This window comes from Melanostigma gelatinosum (genome assembly GCF_949748355.1).
Source record: "Melanostigma gelatinosum genome assembly, chromosome: 24".
Taxonomy (NCBI): domain Eukaryota; kingdom Metazoa; phylum Chordata; class Actinopteri; order Perciformes; family Zoarcidae; genus Melanostigma; species Melanostigma gelatinosum.
This window is the reverse complement of record NC_136657.1, coordinates 3,750,778-3,769,931: the sequence shown is the minus strand read 5'-3', so window position 1 is coordinate 3,769,931 and position 19,154 is coordinate 3,750,778. Positions and strand designations below refer to the sequence as shown.

Sequence of the window (19,154 nt, the reverse complement as noted above, 5' to 3'; positions counted from 1 at the left end):
TTATTCCCCTTTTAACATCTAATTTCACCAATCAGTGCCATCTTTATTTCTGAGAGCAAATTGGGCAGTAATCATTTCCGAGTGGAGATTTCCCCTGCCTCTAATTGTTGAATATGATTCAGCCATTATCAGAAGGAACAGACATCGGGTGAAATGACTCGGTGCGGCTCGGAGAGAGGATTTCAAAACGTTTAATGCAAAATAAAAAGTGTTTGAATCAAATCAGTGCAGTGACTTAAAGCAGTGTCAGGTCAAAAGATACAAATGCTTTATGAAGCTCTTTATTAGCTGCCCCGTGTGTGAGGGTTCACGCGAAACACCTTTATAATCTGATCAACATTTATACATTTTTAATTAGAAACCCCACCGAAATATCACAAATAAATTCATATGCATTGCATTTATACGTCGGACAAATCTTCAGTAAATGTTATCGGCCTCGTCCACATCCAAATAATCAAAGGCAAAAATACAGACATCTATATGGCCGGATGTACAGGAAGTCCAAGAGACAAAACATCAAGGACAAGAGGACACTTTGAAGCTGCTTCCTTTTCCTGTTTGTCCACTTCAACTTCCTGTGTTCCCTGGCGCGGCTGGTCAAGGTGATCCTTCCTTATTTCCTTCCGTTTGATCAGCTTGTGCAAAATGCTGGAAAAGAGTCGATTCTATACACTAAATATATACTAATTTCAAAGATACATCATAAAATCTGTCATTATAAACATCGCCACACTTGCGTGTATACACAAGCGGTTGCAAACATGTGTATACATGTACACGTTTGCACACACACACACACACACACGTTAAATCTGTCTTGGCCTGTGGAGAGTTATGACCAGATGGTTCAGAAATAAGCCTTATTTTAGCCTCCCAGCTTGTCACTTCTAGCTTTAAGGGTTCCTGATCAGATAAGTTAATATGGTCAAATCTCACTTATCCACACTGGCAGCCCGGACAGCTGACATGATAATTCACAAATCTGGAAACACATGAATTTGGAGTTGCATATATTATTTGTGTGACTGACTCGGCGAGAGGGGTACCGTCACTCCGGGGTACCTTTTTTGTTTTACACCGCTCCTATCAAGGGGTTCTTCCGCCTCGGGTCGGGTTGTCTTTCGTCCCCGAGGTCGTAGCGCTCGGGGCTGGCGTGGCGCTCCCCGATGTCGCGGTACCTCTCTGGGCTGGCGTCGCCGTACCTCTCTCGGCTGGCGTAGCGGCCCGGGCTGGCCTGCCGGTGGCCGTCTCCCCGCCCTCCCACGGCTTCGTAGTAGTTCCGCCCTCTGCGGCCCGCGGTGGGAGACGGGGGGACGTCCTGCCTCGCTGCTGCGCGGTGCTGCTGCCCCGCGCCGGAGGACGAGGGGTGGTAGCGCTGGTTGCTGGGCGCCTGATGGGATTGCGGAGGATCGGTGTAGTGCCCGGGGTAGGCTGGTTCTCTTGGCACTGGTCTGGAGTGTGTGGGGTAATCATATGGATCCCTCCTGAAAGATTAAAAAAATCTGAACAGAATATATATATAGCCTATTTATGGAGGAAGAAGACATTTAACACTGGTTTAAACTGGTTTGGAGGAGAGGACGTGCCAGAGATTTGGCCCTCCCTCGCGGTGAACCTCCTCCTGTTATTCAGTTTACGTGGTGAGGCCGTGGCCTTGGCAGGATCCAGTTGATGGGGGGGGGGGGGGGACGTGGATGGAGAGATGCCAAGAGATAACAGCAAATGCCTTGGTAAGCATATATGAGGTCGTGTGTGTGTGTGCGTGTGTGTTTAGCTGGAGTGCGCAGGAATGTGTGTGTCCAAAGGGGTCTGCAGTAACGAGGCAGCCAGCTGGAAGTCTCCGGTTCCCTCCCACTAGCTCTGGGTGATTAGGGGCCAAAGCCCTGGGGAAGGAAACACGGGGGCCTCGGGGAGACGGAAGGAGAGAGAGAGAGAGAGACTGAGGGAGAGAGAGAGAGAGAGAGACTGAGGAAGAGAGAGAGAGAGAGAGAGAGAGACTGAGGAAGAGAGGGAACTGGAGAGAAGGTAAGAGAGGAGGGAGAGAGAGAGGGAGAGGGGAGACAAGAAAAGGGAGGGCTGCTCACCTTTCACGGGCCCGTTCGAATACTTTCCATCTCATGTGCTGTTTCCAGTGCTCAGTGACACACACACGTCTTGCAAGTAAGCACATCTAAAAGTCAGGTCCTCGTCGGCCTAGCTGTAAGGGAAACTCTGCTATTTTTAAAAGTGGTGATCTACAATGAGCCCCGTCAACGTCGTAAATGATCACTTCTGGCATTGCACGAGCCTCATCACGACCTCGTTTGGGCCATATATGGTAGTAAAGGTCACATTCAATCGGGTTACCTCTGAGAAGCTTAGGAAGTCCAGTTCTAGCTAACTACGAACATCCAACGCTGTCAATCAGCAACAGAGAGCTGCGGAACACATTTGGACGTTTCCCGCTCCCACTGTACTTATTATACAGAAGCCTCGAGCTGAGCCTCTCCCTTGTCCTGCAATCATATCCCTGCGTGTCCTCTGTCCAGTCCCCCCCGAGTCCAGCTCAGCACCTGTTGACTGGCCAATTAGAATGACTCACTCACCACAGATTAGGTCGCACACAGCTTGTGCATGAGAGGACTTCCCTTGAGGATATTCACGGACTGTGCTGACGTGGCTTTCTATATGCGTGTGTGTCCCACATATCAGTGGAGTGTGTTTTCTGGCCTGACCACCCAAACAGAGCGGGGGGGGGGGGGGGATACACAGGTGGTCCCAAGAAAGAACAGCGCTGCCTTGTCAGTCAGCGGAGACGGAGCCGCACACGCACACATGCATGTCAAGGCTTGAGATAAGGGAAGGAGGCATAAACAGAGAGCAGAGAGAGAGATCTCATATCGTATTATAACAAGAGAAGACGGAAGCGGCTGTGGAGCGACTCTGGCTGAAAACAACACGTTCGTCCACGTAAAGCTCGGCAAGGAGTGGAAAACGCTGGAGAGACGAAGGTCAACCTGCTCATTAATCCAGATTAAACGGTGGAGGCCACCAGGGGAGGCAAAGAGGAAAGGAAAGAAAGGATGGAGGGATATCAGGGTAGATGGGAGGGTCCTCAACCAGACTCAGGACCACCCAAACAGGCAGGAACCTCTGCCGGCTTCCCCATTCTTCTCTCGTCACTCTCCTTATCTCTCTTAGATCTTCAATTCCCTCATCTTTTTCCACCTCAATATTCATCTTGCTCTCCTTCCCCATCACCTCTCTGACAATGTTCTGACTGCTAAGGGGCTTTAAGGGATAAATGAAGGAACGTCCTGCACACACTGGATGACCGTTGTCTGCTCATATGGGAGTACTTATGTTTCTTCGGGGAAGTGTCTGAAATGTGTTTGCAGGAGAAGCAGAAGGGCAGCGAGTATCTTTATTTTTCATTTCTTTGACATTGATTTAACCTCATTTCATCACAAATGTGTAATACGTGATATTGTTGCAGCACCATTGTATAAAAGCAAACACAGGGGAAGTCCTGACATATTGTGGTTAATAGCATTTGTGTCTGTGTGTGCGGTCAAGCAGCTGGGGGATTAAGGGGGTCTACGGGCCTTATTGACCCACAGAGAGTCCCTCATCCCCGGGTCACACAGCTGGCTTCAGCCTGGTGGAGAGAGTGTGTTTAGTCCGTGTGTGTGCTTTCCGTGGGGCTTCGCTAACCCGAGATGTCCTCAGACCACGTGGAACGTCCGATATAAATGAGGCTTCAACGTAGCAGATCCAAATAAAACACACTCTGTATGTGTGTAGCGGCTCCCAGTCTGCTGCTTAAAACATATCAAGTGAGGAACAGTTTCAGGACAGGGTGGAAATTCCCTTCAGAGCTTTTGATTTTCATAAAAAAAACATGGCAAACATGGCAGGTTACTGCCGAAATAAAACGCTGGCTGGCGTCGGCAATGACAATTAATAGAGCTCCGCTAATCTCGCTTGAAGAGAGCTTATGACAACAAGACACGTGCAGACAGGAGCTGTGCTTTTGCTCAGCTCTCCAGACACTTTTACGCACTTTTGAAATGTCAAAATACAAATACATATTGTTATTATTTCTTGGAATCAAATGCAAATGAGATGTTACCATGAGCGATGTGGAAAGAAAGAAATGTGAATCAATGTCAGAAAAGGACAATGGAGAGACTTTCAAAAATGAAGTGGTACTTGGTTGGTTGTTATTTCTCTCCATGTTATGATCTAATGTGGAATATCGTACACAAAGGGGCTATTGGCCGCCATGTAGACACAGACATGGGGGTGACAGCAGGTATGACATCAGTAGGAAGAGCTCATTTAGGGTAAGGTTTTACAAACACACATTCGACGAGCCATGTTTAGCAGGAGACGGGTAGAGAGACGGGTCAGAGAGAGACAGGTAGAGAGAGACGGGTAGAGAGAGACAGGTCAGAGACAGGTAGAGAGAGACAGGTAGAGAGAGACAGGTCAGAGAGAGACAGGTCAAAGACAGGTAGAGAGACAGGTCAGAGAGAGACAGGTAGAGAGAGACAGGTCAGAGACAGGTAGAGAGAGACAGGTAGAGAGAGACAGGTCAGAGAGAGACAGGTCAAAGACAGGTAGAGAGAGACAGGTAGAGAGAGACAGGTCAGAGAGAGACAGGTCAAAGACAGGTAGAGAGACAGGTCAGAGAGAGACAGGTAGAGAGAGACAGGTAGAGAGAGACAGGTAGAGAGAGACGGGTCAGAGACAGGTAGAGAGACAGGTCAGAGAGAGACAGGTAGAGAGAGACAGGTAGAGAGACAGGTCAGAGAGAGACAGGTAGAGAGAGACAGGTCAGAGACAGGTAGAGAGAGACAGGTCAGAGAGAGACAGGTCAAAGACAGGTAGAGAGACAGGTCAGAGAGAGACAGGTAGAGAGAGACAGGTCAGAGACAGGTAGAGAGAGACAGGTAGAGAGAGACAGGTCAGAGAGAGACAGGTCAAAGACAGGTAGAGAGAGACAGGTAGAGAGAGACAGGTCAGAGAGAGACAGGTCAAAGACAGGTAGAGAGACAGGTCAGAGAGAGACAGGTAGAGAGAGACAGGTAGAGAGAGACAGGTAGAGAGAGACGGGTCAGAGACAGGTAGAGAGACAGGTCAGAGAGAGACAGGTAGAGAGACAGGTCAGAGAGAGACAGGTAGAGAGAGACAGGTAGAGAGAGACAGGTCAGAGACAGGTAGAGAGAGACAGGTCAGAGAGAGACAGGTCAAAGACAGGTAGAGAGACAGGTCAGAGAGAGACAGGTAGAGAGAGACAGGTCAGAGACAGGTAGAGAGAGACAGGTAGAGAGAGACAGGTCAGAGAGAGACAGGTCAAAGACAGGTAGAGAGAGACAGGTAGAGAGAGACAGGTCAGAGAGAGACAGGTCAAAGACAGGTAGAGAGACAGGTCAGAGAGAGACAGGTAGAGAGAGACAGGTAGAGAGAGACAGGTAGAGAGAGACGGGTCAGAGACAGGTAGAGAGACAGGTCAGAGAGAGACAGGTAGAGAGAGACAGGTAGAGAGACAGGTCAGAGAGAGACAGGTAGAGAGACAGGTAGAGAGACAGGTCAGAGAGAGACAGGTAGAGAGAGACAGGTAGAGAGAGACAGGTAGAGAGAGACAGGTAGAGAGACAGGTCAGAGAGAGACAGGTAGAGAGACAGGTAGAGAGACAGGTAGAGAGACAGGTCAGAGAGAGACAGGTAGAGAGACAGGTCAGAGAGAGACAGGTAGAGAGAGACAGGTAGAGAGAGACAGGTAGAGAGAGACAGGTAGAGAGACAGGTCAGAGAGAGACAGGTAGAGAGATGGGTAGAGAGAGACAGGTAGAGAGAGAGACAAGTAGAGAGATGGGTAGAGAGACAGGGCATAGAGACGGGCATAGAGACGGGTAGAGAGACGAGTAGAGAGACGGGTAGAGAGACAGGGCATAGAGACAGGTAGAGAGACAGGGCATAGAGACAGGGCATAGAGACAGGTAGAGAGACGGGCATAGAGACAGGGCATAGAGACGGGTAGAGAGACGGGTAGAGAGACGGGTAGAGAGACAGGGCATAGAGACAGGTAGAGAGACAGGGCATAGAGACAGGTAGAGAGACAGGGCATAGAGACAGGGCATAGAGACAGGGCATAGAGACAGGTAGAGAGACGGGCATAGAGACAGGGCATAGAGACAGGTAGAGAGACGGGTAGAGAGACGGGTAGAGAGACAGGGCATAGAGACAGGTAGAGAGACAGGGCATAGAGACAGGGCATAGAGACAGGTAGAGAGACGGGTAGAGAGACGGGTAGAGAGACAGGGCATAGAGACAGGTAGAGAGACGGGGCATAGAGACGGGGCATAGAGACAGGTAGAGAGACGGGGCATAGAGACGGGGCATAGAGACAGGTAGAGAGACGGGGCATAGAGACGGGGCATAGAGACAGGGCTGAGGTCTACAGAGAGCGGCGGAGCAGGGTGTGATGTGAACCACAGGGAGCAGAGTGGGGAGCTGTAATGGCACACCGTGTAATACATGTGACTCACACTTCAGAACATCAGCGCCATGTAGCTCGCTCCCGGCCACCCTCTGAGAGCGGAGCGCTGGCGGAATATTACATCCAGGCGTGTGTGTGTGTGTGTGTGTGTGCGTGTTTTGTTGGGAGTGTGCGTGATTGCAACAGTGAAAGGGGAAATGTGTGAGCGCACATCTGGGACTGTGAGAGTGTGTGCGTGTAGCTTCCGCCTTATGACAGTGAAGAATGTGTGTGTATGCTGGTGGCATGGGGGATTGGGTTAGCCTGCACCTGCCCCTAGGAAACGGAAGGCGGAAATTAGTTACCCCCCCCCCCTCCCCGCTTCCAACTGCTTATTAGACCCCCACACTCACCATCCTGGTCCCCCGAATACCCCCGGTGCTAAACAGCTGGACAAGAACCATGTGTCTCTGTCAGAGTTGCACAGAAACACACACCAGCACCTCGGTGCGGTCTCACATTTTACATGCAGGAAGGTCGAGGGATACGTTTGCTTGAATTTTTCAAGATTTGATGTATCTAAAGAAAGACGGGCCTAATATCAGAGTCGTTAGAAATGCGGGACTCCACAGAAAACATACCAGGGAAGCGGAGGTGTGGGGCGACACATATTAAACTAATGAATACATCTATTCTATGTATTACAGAGGACTGTTAAAAAAGGAGCAGTCAAGGAAACATGCAGTTTATAAAGTCACGACACAGTAGTGTTAAGTCAACTGACGGGGAACAGACACACACACACACACACACACTTCTGGGTAAAATGTTTTGCAGCGATACCAGCGGCGTAGCTGGAAATGCATTCATTTATTTCATGCAGTGAAACCGCTGTCGGGGGTTTCGAGATGAGAAGCTGTAGCCAAAACACGGTCATCAATTATTATAAAAAGTGTTTATTTAAAAGATGTAATACAGTATGTTTAGCAAGTTGACATCTTCATTAGTGTATGATGCATTCTCCAAATTCATCCTTGTCCTAACCCTGCACACACACAGTCACACACACAGTCGTGGCGCTAATGGCCGCGCTAGCTGAGTGCTAGAGACACAGAGCAGGCCCGGCTGGCTCGGCAGCAGAGGGAACCATTAGCCAGTCCGGCCCCGGCGAGGCAGCTCTGCTAATCAAACCGGGGCTGTGTCAACAGCAGCAGTGGAAATTGGCTCTCACCATAGACGCACGTGCCTCATCTAAATGGGCCCGTGTTTACACTCTCTGCTACCATATACCGAGCAACGACAAGGGGGGGTCGATGTGTAATGTATCGGCCGGATCCGGCTGCAATGTGGGAGCTTTGGGTTTGGAAATGAGAAGGCGAGGAGTGACGGCGAACAGCCAGCATGCACGCTAAGATTTGGTACTCTCATGAAGCTCACCCTCAATGACTCATTCATAGGAGTGATGTCATGCTACATCAGTGAGCTACATCAGTCAAACCGCTGCTGGTATCCAGAGCGGATTAAAACGCCTGCAAGAGTGCAAAAAGTAGGGCTGAGTACTTTACTACGGAGGTCAAAGGTCAGATTTACTTCTTGGACAGTACTCCGACAGGGAGAGCAGTCGTGTAATGGAGCCGTGCTCGGGAAAGGCAGTTGCAGTTAATGACAGGAACAGATGGGAAATGCAGGAAACTTCTAGGCTCGCCACAAATCATATTCAATTTCTCAGATTCGTGGCAGTTCAAACCAAGTTCACCGTTGGCCTTTTCTGTTCTATTCTGTTCGGTGCAAGGAGGACGACGTTTGAATTCCTGCTGACTCCTGCGTCTCTTCCACAGAGCTGCCCGTCCATCTGCATTTGCCCACTGGATGTCATGCACACTCGTACATGGCGGTCTTTGTATTTCTCGCTGAGCTCATGGAGAGCGCCGAGGCCTCGGAGTGTGTATGTCTTGTTTTATTCATAAAGCGGAGGTTCCATCGCTCCCGTACGCACACCGGAGAGGCAGGAAGATGGAGAGGGAGCGGGACGAGACACAAAAGGGACGTGTGTGTGAGAGAGAGAGCGAGAGAGCGAGAGAGCGAGCGAGAGCGATAAACAGAAGCGACACGCAGAAATGCAGACAAGAAAAGGATTGATGGAAGCAGAGCCGCTGGTGCCGCAGCCGGCCTAAGCCCTTTCATTTCTGATTCCATTACGTTTCCTGTGTCGGAGCGCAAACACCGTTAGCTGGACAAACAGTGGCCCCCGCTCCGTCATGAAAGGGCCCCGCAAATAAGACAAAAGGGTCAGAGCACCTCCCGGGAAATCAAACGAAAATAATCCGCACATTGCTTCAGATGCTGTTGGGTTGCTTATTTATTTATAGGGGGGGGGGGGGGGGGGGGGGTCACCACGTGATCGTTTAAACCAATCACGTAGAAGACAACAGCAGCTGTTACGGGGCAAACGTAGGAAAAAACAACGGCCGCGGCGAAAGACCCGAGGAATGAAATGACTTACGGAGACAATATGTCTAACTGAGTTGGGTGAGTTTAGAGTGAGTCATTCCACAGCTGGACAGCAGCGGGGGAGGGGGGGGGGACATTTGATCACTTGATCACTTATGAAAACTGTGTGAAGCGCGATTGGGTTTTAATGACGATGCTGGCGAGGGTCCATGTGTTGAGACATGCTGGAGGAAACCAAGTGGCTGTTCGACTGGGAAGTGGGTCGAAGTGTGCGTACTTTAAAGGAAGCTCAGGTGAGAGTCCTTAAAGGGACAGCTCCCCACAAACGGGAGGACGCTCACGATGTTGCCCCCTGGTTTTTTTTTTTAAGGCGGGGCAGAGAGCGCTTGATAAGCACTGAGCGCTCAGTCGCTCCACCGATTACGAACCGGAGAGGCTCCTTAGAATGACTGCCGGCAAAGTAAATAAAAAAAACAAGATGAGACCAGATCCAAAGAGGACCCTGCGGACAGAAACACAGTGTGTCCAGATGTGACAGGAGCTTCATGAGGCCAGTATTGTCCTCTGGGGTCGAGGCCCGTGCTCTCTCTGACTTACTGGCCGTCGGCTTCACATCAATCGGCCAATTATCGGCCCCAGCCAGCGACGTTTGCCGCGCCAACCCCGGCCCCTTAATCCAGTCAGGAGCTGCTCTGACTGGATAACCCGGGGCTGGGTCGCTGCGTCCGTGACCCGCTGCTTTGAATTGGTAATGACGTTAATATTCTCCATATGGCCGTGCATGTGGGCGTGTCGTGTCCCCCCCCCCCCCACGAGCATGGAGCCTCTCTGCAGGCTGAGCTGCACCCCGGCGTTAATGGCCGACGGAGAGAGGGAGGTCAGAGCCAAAGTAGCACTATCACCCTCCCTGGGGAAAAGCTCGCCACGCTGCCACTTTCCAAATCCTCTCTCTCCCCCAGACTCCGGCTTCTCCTGTTGGCTGCCGCGCAGTAGCTCTCGGCACCGAGGTCCTCTTTCTTTCAGCGCTACTTTGTCACACCCCCCCGCTCCTTCAGGTTCAAGGAAACTCTCGAGTCGAGAGGTTGGGAATGGCCAGACGGTACAATAACACTCTGGGCTGCAGGATTGTGATGAGAAATGTTTTCAAGCCACAACAAAAAACACAATATAACTGACCATAGTTGTAGCTGAAATTGGGACGGACATGTTGGCACTTTGCACTGAAAGTGAAATATTCAAATGCCTGCCTGCTTTGATTCAGCCTCGATTTCATCCCCATCCTCCTGACTCATAACTCTCCTCTACTCTCTCTCCATTTGCTCCCCATCTGTGAGGTGCTTTGCAACATCTCCTGTACTATCCATCTACACACACACACACACACTCACCTCCTTCACTCCCACCCCTCCAGCTGCAGCCCCAGCCGGCTCCACACAAAGGCAGGCCAAATGTATGCTAATGAGAGCCAGGCCAATGGTGGAGCCGCACTCATTTTGAGAGGAAATGGCTTTCAATAATGGCGGCTCCCCCCCCCCCCCCCCCCCCCCCCCGGGGGGGATTTTGCACAAAGTTCAGCTCCACTTTGAAAAATGCATTCAATTCACTGCTGTGTCTGCTCTCTCTCTCCTGGTTTTTTCCCCCCTCGATGCAAAAAAAAAAAAGAAAGAAAATTCCCAGAAAAGATCTGCGTCTCCTCCTCTTGCCTCTGTATTTATGCGAGGGGGAGTCGGAGGAGGTTATTTTGGGGGGACTGAGGAGTCGTGATTTATCTTTACAGAAACATCAGAAACAAGAACACAAACATACGACTCTGAATAGTGCTGAAACTCTATCTGGCACTTTTCCTCTGCCGTTGCTTTGCTCTCGCTCTGCTACTTTCATTTCTGCCAGTCTGACCGTCTGGGTCGAAAGTCTCGATAAGTGGAGAGGACGACTTCTTTTCACCGTGTACTGTACCTAAGTATAGTCGGCGCTCTTAAAAGGTCACGCAAGTCTCCATCGGTCTGTTTGTCTCTGCAGTTGCACTTGGCCAGTCTCTCTGTCTCTCTGCTGCTCCGTCATGTCTCTCCCTCTCTCCCCCAGATTCTCGGTGTGTCTCGTCCTGAGCCGGTGCTGATGTCTGCGCTCCCTGGTGCCTGTCATATCAGGAGGGGCAATAACCCGTGAAATGACTCTTCTCTTTTTCCTCACTCGCCTCCTCTCCATCCCGGTGCCCCCCCCCCCTTCTTTGCCTCATTTTCCTCCTCTTACTTTCCGCCGCTCCACTTGGCTGCCGGGGCCGCGGACGTCACAAAGATGGCGTTTGCTCAGCACAGGGACACACACACACACACACACACACACACACACACACACACACACACACACACACACACACACACGCACACACGCACACACTGCTCTGGTGTGGTTGGACTGATGTCTGCTGGGAAATGTGCATGTACATCACATGTGTCAAACTCAAGGCCCACCACGTCATTTTATGTGGCCCGTGAATCCACCAGCAAAAAAAAAATAAAAAATAAAATTATTATTTTTCTTTTTTTTTTGGAAAAATAATTAAAAGTTAGACTTGAAAATAAAAGTATCCCCATGTTCGAAATTATGAGATAGCATGTTGTCTGTGTACCGACATTAAAACTATCACAACAGGTGGACAGGAGAGGCAGCAGCCCGAAAAGAGCTTTTCCAACGATGTTTCCAACGATAGTTTTCCAACGATATGAGGCGTGTCGGTGATGGAGGATACAATTCACATCGGCATTTTGACACCAAACACGGAGCTAAATTTAGCCTCCAAGAAAAACATCAAACTGTCCAAGAATTAAAAGGCAGACTGCAATCACAGCAGAATATATTCACACAGCTACAGCCCAGTGCATGCTGAAGGTATGTGAGCAGAGCTCCGACCAGATACAGACTTTTACAAATGTCAGTTTGTGAAGAAACACCATCGCAGACCGAGTTCATGAACTATAGCAGCAATCTAACAACACAGCTAGCTAAGAGACGAGCAGGTACTTGTGTTTCTAATGAACTGTTGATGAAAGCACAGACAACACGGATACATCATCTATCCATGTTCATCAGACCTGACTCTCAGTGAGCAGCTCTTGGATGTAGCTGCCATGCACAGGACGACGACAGGGAGGAACATTAGTGATGCAGAGAGGTGACACAAACCGCTTTGAACAAAGTTATTGTAATAACTTGTGTTTGATATTTGTCTTTGTTATTTTCTTTAATAGTTTGATCTTTGATAGAGTCATGTGGGTTTCTGAACCCTCAATTAAAATGATAACAGAAATGTGTTTAAATATTATTATATACAAGTACAATGTTTTTACACTTGAATAAACAATAATCAAATGCAGAGAGAGTTATTTAACAATATGTTCGGGAGAAGTTAGTTATACAGTCTTACAGTTACAACCGGCCCTTTGAGGGCGACCGTGATGCTGATGTGGCCCAGAGTGGAAATGAGTTTGACACCCCTGATCTACATAATTCGACATAAAGATAGTCAAACTAATTTTAGGGAACATGTGCAGTTCCGTTCCGTGTGTGTGTGTGTGTGTGTGAGATCCTCCTGCCTGTGCCTTGCTCCCTGGAGAACTGAACACTCCTATTGCTGGGATGAGTAGACACTCCCAAGGCAAACACTCCAGATTTAATTATAAGCTCCAAAGAGGATTAGTCTGTGCCACGTTTGTGTGTGTGTGTGTGTGTGTGTGTGTGTGTGTGTGCGTGCGCGTGCTTGCGTGCGAGAGAGAGAGAGAGTGATGGAGACACAAAGGGAGGGAGTGGTAAGAAGTTATCCCTTCATCTGCTGCACTGAAGAATAAAACACACACACACAGAGCTCACCTGGGCTGTGTGGGGTACTGCCGGTCCACCTCTTCGTAGCGGGGCGCGGCTCGAGAGTCAGCACCTCTGGGTGCCATCTGGTGAGGAGACACAGGACACGGAATGAGTGTGTGGACTAAAAAACAAACAGCCCCAAGGTTCAGTCAACAACAGCCAAAAATGTCCTCGAGCAAGACGTTGAACTTGCCCGTCAGTCAGTTAAGCCGTTTGCAGAATCCAGGCCTATTGGTGCAGAACACATATATCCTCAGGCGATGAGTTTAACCTCAGCAACAGTTCATATTCAACTCAGTGGACATACATTGTGTATTCAGAGCTCGTGGTTTCAGTGGAAACCAAAAAAACATGGAATCCCCCACATGTGGCAACACAAACACACGCAACCACATGTGCGTGTTCGGATCATGCAAAAACACCAGTCGCATGAAGACAAATTGCATTCTGGGTAGGTTTGTTTTGGGCAGGGGGTTGTACAAGAAGTAGTGGAGGTAAACCTCTTCTTCTTCTAGGTTACGACGACACAAGTGTGTGTGTGTGTGTGTGTGGGGGGGGGGGGGGGGGGGGGTTTAAACACGGAGGGACAAAGCATACAGTTTCAATTAACTGCAATCTGGGTTGCGGGCGCTCCGAGTCTCCACATACAAACACAGGCTTGTTTACTCAGTGGACATTTCATCGGTCAAACACAGCATACGCCGCCACACACACGCACACACACACACACCCACCGGCGCGTTGGGCAAACACACCAAAGCAGCCGACATGTGTGTGCACAAACAAGCAATCACAGGTCTGACAGACGCACACGCATGGGAATCTAGAGAGGTAAACGACGATGCGTTTGATCCACACACACACACACACACACTCGATATCCACGAGTGTAAATGACTCCGTGCGGGGGCCGGTACATCGCTGGGTTTTGCACCAACGTATGAGTTCAAACTCATTCTGCATGTCAATGCAGCAGCGGCGCATTACCAGATATCATTAGCATGGATCTCTCTAATGTCTCTGAATGGGAGCCAGGAAGTGAAAGCACATCAGAGGCAAGGCCGGGGCAAGCTCTGCTCACTAATGTGGCTTTGTGGCTGTGTGTGCACATGTGTATGGTAATATTGAGGTACTTTGGGGGTTTAGTATGATGTCTGGAAGCGAGCGCTCCATCTTTGGATGGCAGTGCGTGTGCGTTAGGTGGGGGACATTATGCAAAAGCAGACGCATAATGTGAAGTAAAGGGGACATTAGTCTCAGCGAGGAGCCGGGACTCAGGTGGAGGTCCTTCTGTGTGTGCCGAGCGGCAGAGGGGAAGAGGAGGATGATGATGATGATGATGATGGGGAGGAGGGGGGGGGGGGGGGTTGGAAATGTGCGTTTGGACAAAAAAATTAGTGAAACTCCATTGATTGTATTGACATAATAGCCTGCAGCCATAGGTCTGATTGATTCGCTTATTAACCGACACACACACACACACACACACACACATATTATGGCTGTCATACGGATGCTTTTCAAGCGGAAGCCCATTTCCCCAAATTAGAAGAGCCAGCTTTAGTGCCAGATGATGCGCTTTGAAAACACTGCTACGACGCGCACACACACAAGTAAACAAACGCATGGAAGTCTCAGTCTCACCATGGCAACTGGTAAAACAGCCAATATGAAATTCATCCAGGTTAGAGAGAAAATGCAAGCAGTCGGACTTCTGAGGAGGCGGCCGGTGAGCAAAGGAAGCCTCGTCTTCACAGCTCCGGGGGCGAGGACACTTCACTGTTAGCTCGCACGCCGCCCGAGTTCACTTCCTCGCCCTGAACCCTGACATCCTGTGTGTGTGTATCTACAGAGAGTATATATACGTATATATGTGGCATGTGCAAGTGGTTATCAGAGGAAATGTGAATGTCTTATGCAGACAGTAGCTGAGAGAAAGCCAGATTCTCTTTGGACTCCATCCCAGACCACAACACACACACACGATTGGGAATTTGCTATTTCTCATGCGTGTCATGTGGGGGAAAAAAAAAATGTGCAAAGCTGAAAGGCTTTGCTGAATTTGGAGTATACCGCGGCCCTTTTGTGCGTAATCAACGTGCAAACCTCCCAATCAGCAGATCTTCAGACCGCCTTCAAGACGTTGTCGTGAGGGGAAAAAGCAAAATGAGCTTCAACATATCGGGAACAATCTCTCTTATGAAGTGTATAATTGTGTTGAGTTATTGCCGCCATTCAGCAGCTGACAACGCTCCGGCAGAATGCGTGAAAAGAGAAATTGAGAAATTAAAAAGTCACTTTTCCATTTTTCCAAATTAGAAAGCCGCGCTTTGACACACACACACACACCGATCGGCTCCAGCGGCACAGCTGTCGCATTCATCACAAAGTATTGCCGGAGCTCCGGAAATGAATTTCACGAAGCACTTTTTTGGCTTCGCTGCGAATTTGCGATGCTCATATATACAACAAACCATCAAATGAGAGTCCAAGTGCTTAGACACGATGCCTGAGCGGAGCTTTCAGCTCAGATTTGCCTCCTTTTTTTTTTTCTTCCCAAAACCGCGTTTCCCCGCGTCGTCTCTTGCCAAACGGCATAATTAGCCTCCTGTACCATCTACTCCTCTTCCATCCATCCATCCGTTTTTTTTCTTCCTTCCTCGCTCCATCCATCTTGGATGATAACTAAGCAATGGAGTCTGGTAGCTTTTGAGACATTCAGAGTTGCGATGTTCCTGTAAACATGGCTCGCTGGCAACTAATAAAACCAACCGAATATCGGAAAAAGGTCAAAGCACGTCTTCGGCGCTGAGCCGCCGGCACACGAGATGATGCTGCATTAGGAGGCTCCGGGTGCATCTCAAACAGGAGGCTCACTTGCCCCCCCCGAGTGTACACTAAACACTCCCACACCTGGACCCTGCTCACTCTGAGCTCGTTAGCAGCAGATGGTACACACACACACACACACACACACACGGGGACCAGAGGTTACACACACTCAGACTGGAATGCAGTCTATTTTGATAATAGGCCAATCTGCTGGTAATTGTCTTCATTGTTGATGTTGGTTTAGGTCTCAACTCTTGACCTTAGGAAGGCTTTCCTTACATTTACATACAGTTGGCTTTCTTTGCAATGCGGAAAACATAAAAAGCGGAATCTGGATTTGCCTCACATTGGGTTTCCTTTATCTGGATGGTGAAGCCGCCGGTTTGATGTCCCTGCCTTTCAGAGTAACGGCTCACAAGGTTCCACCGCCTCTCATCCTCCATCTGTTGAAATTCCTCATCTCGCAGAGAGGAAACACGGTCATTTATCCATCGTCTCCTTTCCTCCTCTGGATAAAGACAATACGAGCATTGAACGGAATAATAACTAGAAGTTACCGGAGCCTCAAGAAAGAAGCGACGCAAGAACAGATTTGATCTTATTTTTGTTTTGGATCCAAGATCTGTTCTTATTTTCAGAGTATGCATTGCTTTCTGGGACTCGCCAATGTTTTCTTATTTTCGCTCTTCTCCTACGTAAGAGGACATTTTCTCGAGAGCACTCGTACCGAGATGAGAAATAAACGTCTCGTTTTCACAGCACAACAAGTTTTGCATTTGAGGAGCATCAAAACAACCTTAATATCACACAATCAAACTCTTCTTACGCCACGTTTGTTTGTCTTCTCTCCCATTCTTAAGCATTTTGCACACGGCACGCTATCCAGTGTTTAACGTGGGCGTTGACTTCTCTCATTTTCTATCTCCACAAAAACATAAGAGAGATTGAAGAGAACGTTCAAGGGGAATTATATTGAAAGTGTAAAACAATGGAAGGGCTGAGAATGTAAATGCACGCGCACACACACACACACACACACACACACACACACAGAGAGGACCCCAGCTGAACCCCCTCTTCTTTCACTCGAACAACCAGTGACGAGCTTTGAAGTGCGAGCGAACGCGAGTGAGCAGCAGAATGGGGAGATTTCTATCGACTTGCAGACAGATCACACTCTGCAGTTTGCCCGTAGGCCAGAGACAAGCTGCGGGGATAAAGACAGACACCAAATAAGTCCCCGTAGGACTTTGCCGGCCCCGGATGGGGAGGAGAGACAAAAAAAAAACTCACCCGGTTGCTGCGCAGCATTGGAATGAAGTGACTTAAAACAAAAGGGAGGAGAGAGAGGAGTGTGTTGAGCCTCGGGGAAGAGCCGAGGAGACAAGGACAGAGAGGGGGAGAGTCCGTGGATGGAATCGCTCATTGTGTCTTTGCAAAGAGAAGAAGGGGGGAGAAAAGGTGCGAGACGTGTGTGTGTGTGTGTGTGTGAAAACTCTTGATAGCAGTGGGTGGAAACGTAATGCCGAAATGAGATGTTCGCTCTTGTCTTTGTCTCCCAGGAGTGGGAGCGAGAGTTCAGCTTGTGCCTTGAGTCTCTCTCTGGATGTGTGTGTGTGTGTGTGTGTGAGAGAGAGAGAGTGTGTGTGTGTGTGTGTGTGTGTGTGTTTGAGGGAGGTAATAAGGAGGTGCTGTCTGTGAGCGCCAATCAAACGACGAGGTGACCGCCGACGGCGAAAGAGGAGGCGGTGTACGACGATGTGGGTGGTCAAAAAAAATCAAATAAAAAAAATCAATCGATACACGAATGGTTTCAGGTGATTTCAGGTGATTTCACCGGTTTAAAGAGCGAATTGGTTTTCAGGATATTCATGAAGCATCGCATCCAGTCTTATGCTGGAATGCTTAAAGGGATTAGTGAAAGAAACAATTACATTTGCAAACAAAAGATGGATTAATCTCATTTCTTTGGCAAATACCGTCACCTACAATGATCTGCCAGGACTTAATCTTGAATAAAAGGCTTGTAAAGAGGAACTATCTTGGCAGCACTACTTTCTTCCATAATTATCACCTCGCCAGTCTCCTGTAAGCTCTCCCTCCCTCCCGCCTTACTCCTCCTCTGTCATTTCCCTCCTGCTCAGCCTCGGTTCCCCAGCAGCCGCTCACAGCAGCTTGTTTGGGTTTATTTTGGGGCGTGCGGCCCGAAAAGTAACTTGCGGCGGGGCCCGCTGTAATTACACGGGCCGGAATAGCAGCGAGCCCCGGTCCGGAGTCGGCACCCAACGGACGGCCTTTGATCGGCACACGGGCCGGGAGGACCACGAGGAAAAACCGGGGATCAGGAGGCTGCATTTCTTGTAATTACCGAATTTCCTCTCGAAAAGTTCCTGCCAGCATGGATCTGACTGCAGCCTCCTACCGAGAAATGAACTCTGAAAGCAGCTTCAGTTTTGGCCGAAGCTGAGGTTTGCAGCCCTTTGATGGTGTGTGTGTGTGTGTGTGTGTGTGTGTGTGTGTGTGTGTGTACATGTTGGCTTTCCATGGCTGCTGGTGGATTGTGTGTTTTTATGGGTTTGTGGTATGTTACCTCTTAAAAGTCTAACTGATAAAATGTGTGTGCGCGGGCGTTGGCTTGTGTGTATTGTGTATGCTAGTGTTTGTGTGTAAAGTCAGTAAAAAAAAAATACAAAGCAGGACTTTTTGAACTTGTTGGATGCCTCAAATGCAGCTTTCCCCATGGTGTGTGTGTGTGTGTGTGTTACTTGCACATCTATCTTCGTGAGGACCAATTTGACTTTGACCTTTTTTCGAAGTTTCAGGTTAGAACTCGGTTTAGGTCGGGGTAAGGGGGGGTAGGGGATGCATTATGTATGAATGTCCTCACAAATGAATGTCCTCACAAAGATAGAAGTGCAGGGATGTATGTGCGTACGAGTGAGATGTTGAGTGATGGTGTGCAGCCCAGTCATTCCACTCTCTTTCCTCATTAAAATATGGCAGGTGCAGAAGTAAAAACTCCGATCAACACGCACACACACACACACACACACACAGAGGGCATATGCTGACCTGATTAACACTAACATTAGACCAACATTAGTGCAGCCTCCTTCAGAGAAACTCCCCCGGACCAGCTGCTCCCTCTCCCTCACTTCCCTCCATATGCACAAACCGGCATCTCGGGCCTCCCACGCTCTCCTTCTCCAATTCATCCTCTTTTGTACATGTGCATTTTTAACGATTTACTCGACGGGAACGGTTCTAATTGACTGGACGGCACGGAGTTAAGGGGGAGAGAGAGAAACAAAAGCTTCCAAAGCTAAATAAAATGTGGATGCTGCAGCATTTCCGTTGGTAGCGATTAAATATCATGTTCGGGGACGTCCCGTGTTTGCTTCAGCCTCAACGATCCCTCAGTCACCCATGAAATCACCGCGTCTTCCTCCTCCTCCCACGCTCCATTCCTCCAGTCGTTTAAGTCAATGCCTCCATGTGTCCGTCAGTCCCTCTCCGTCCCATCTGTCTCCTCCTCGTGCCAACCCA

The 19,154-nt window shown here is 49.2% G+C and overlaps 1 protein-coding gene across 1 annotated transcript in view; it reads right to left on the bottom strand.

The window, feature by feature from the left end:
- Positions 1–236: 236 nt before the first annotated feature.
- The window catches only part of pard3ba (par-3 family cell polarity regulator beta a), a gene marked incomplete at its 5' end in the record, with an annotated part of 95,212 nt that continues 76,294 nt past the window's right edge, over positions 237–19,154 (bottom strand). Inside the window, 2 exons of the mRNA XM_079296265.1 lie at positions 237–1,487; positions 12,783–12,859. Of these exons, the coding sequence (XP_079152391.1) occupies positions 1,076–1,487; positions 12,783–12,859 (489 nt within the window). The 3' untranslated portion in view covers positions 237–1,075. The remainder of the gene's footprint in view (positions 1,488–12,782; positions 12,860–19,154) is intronic.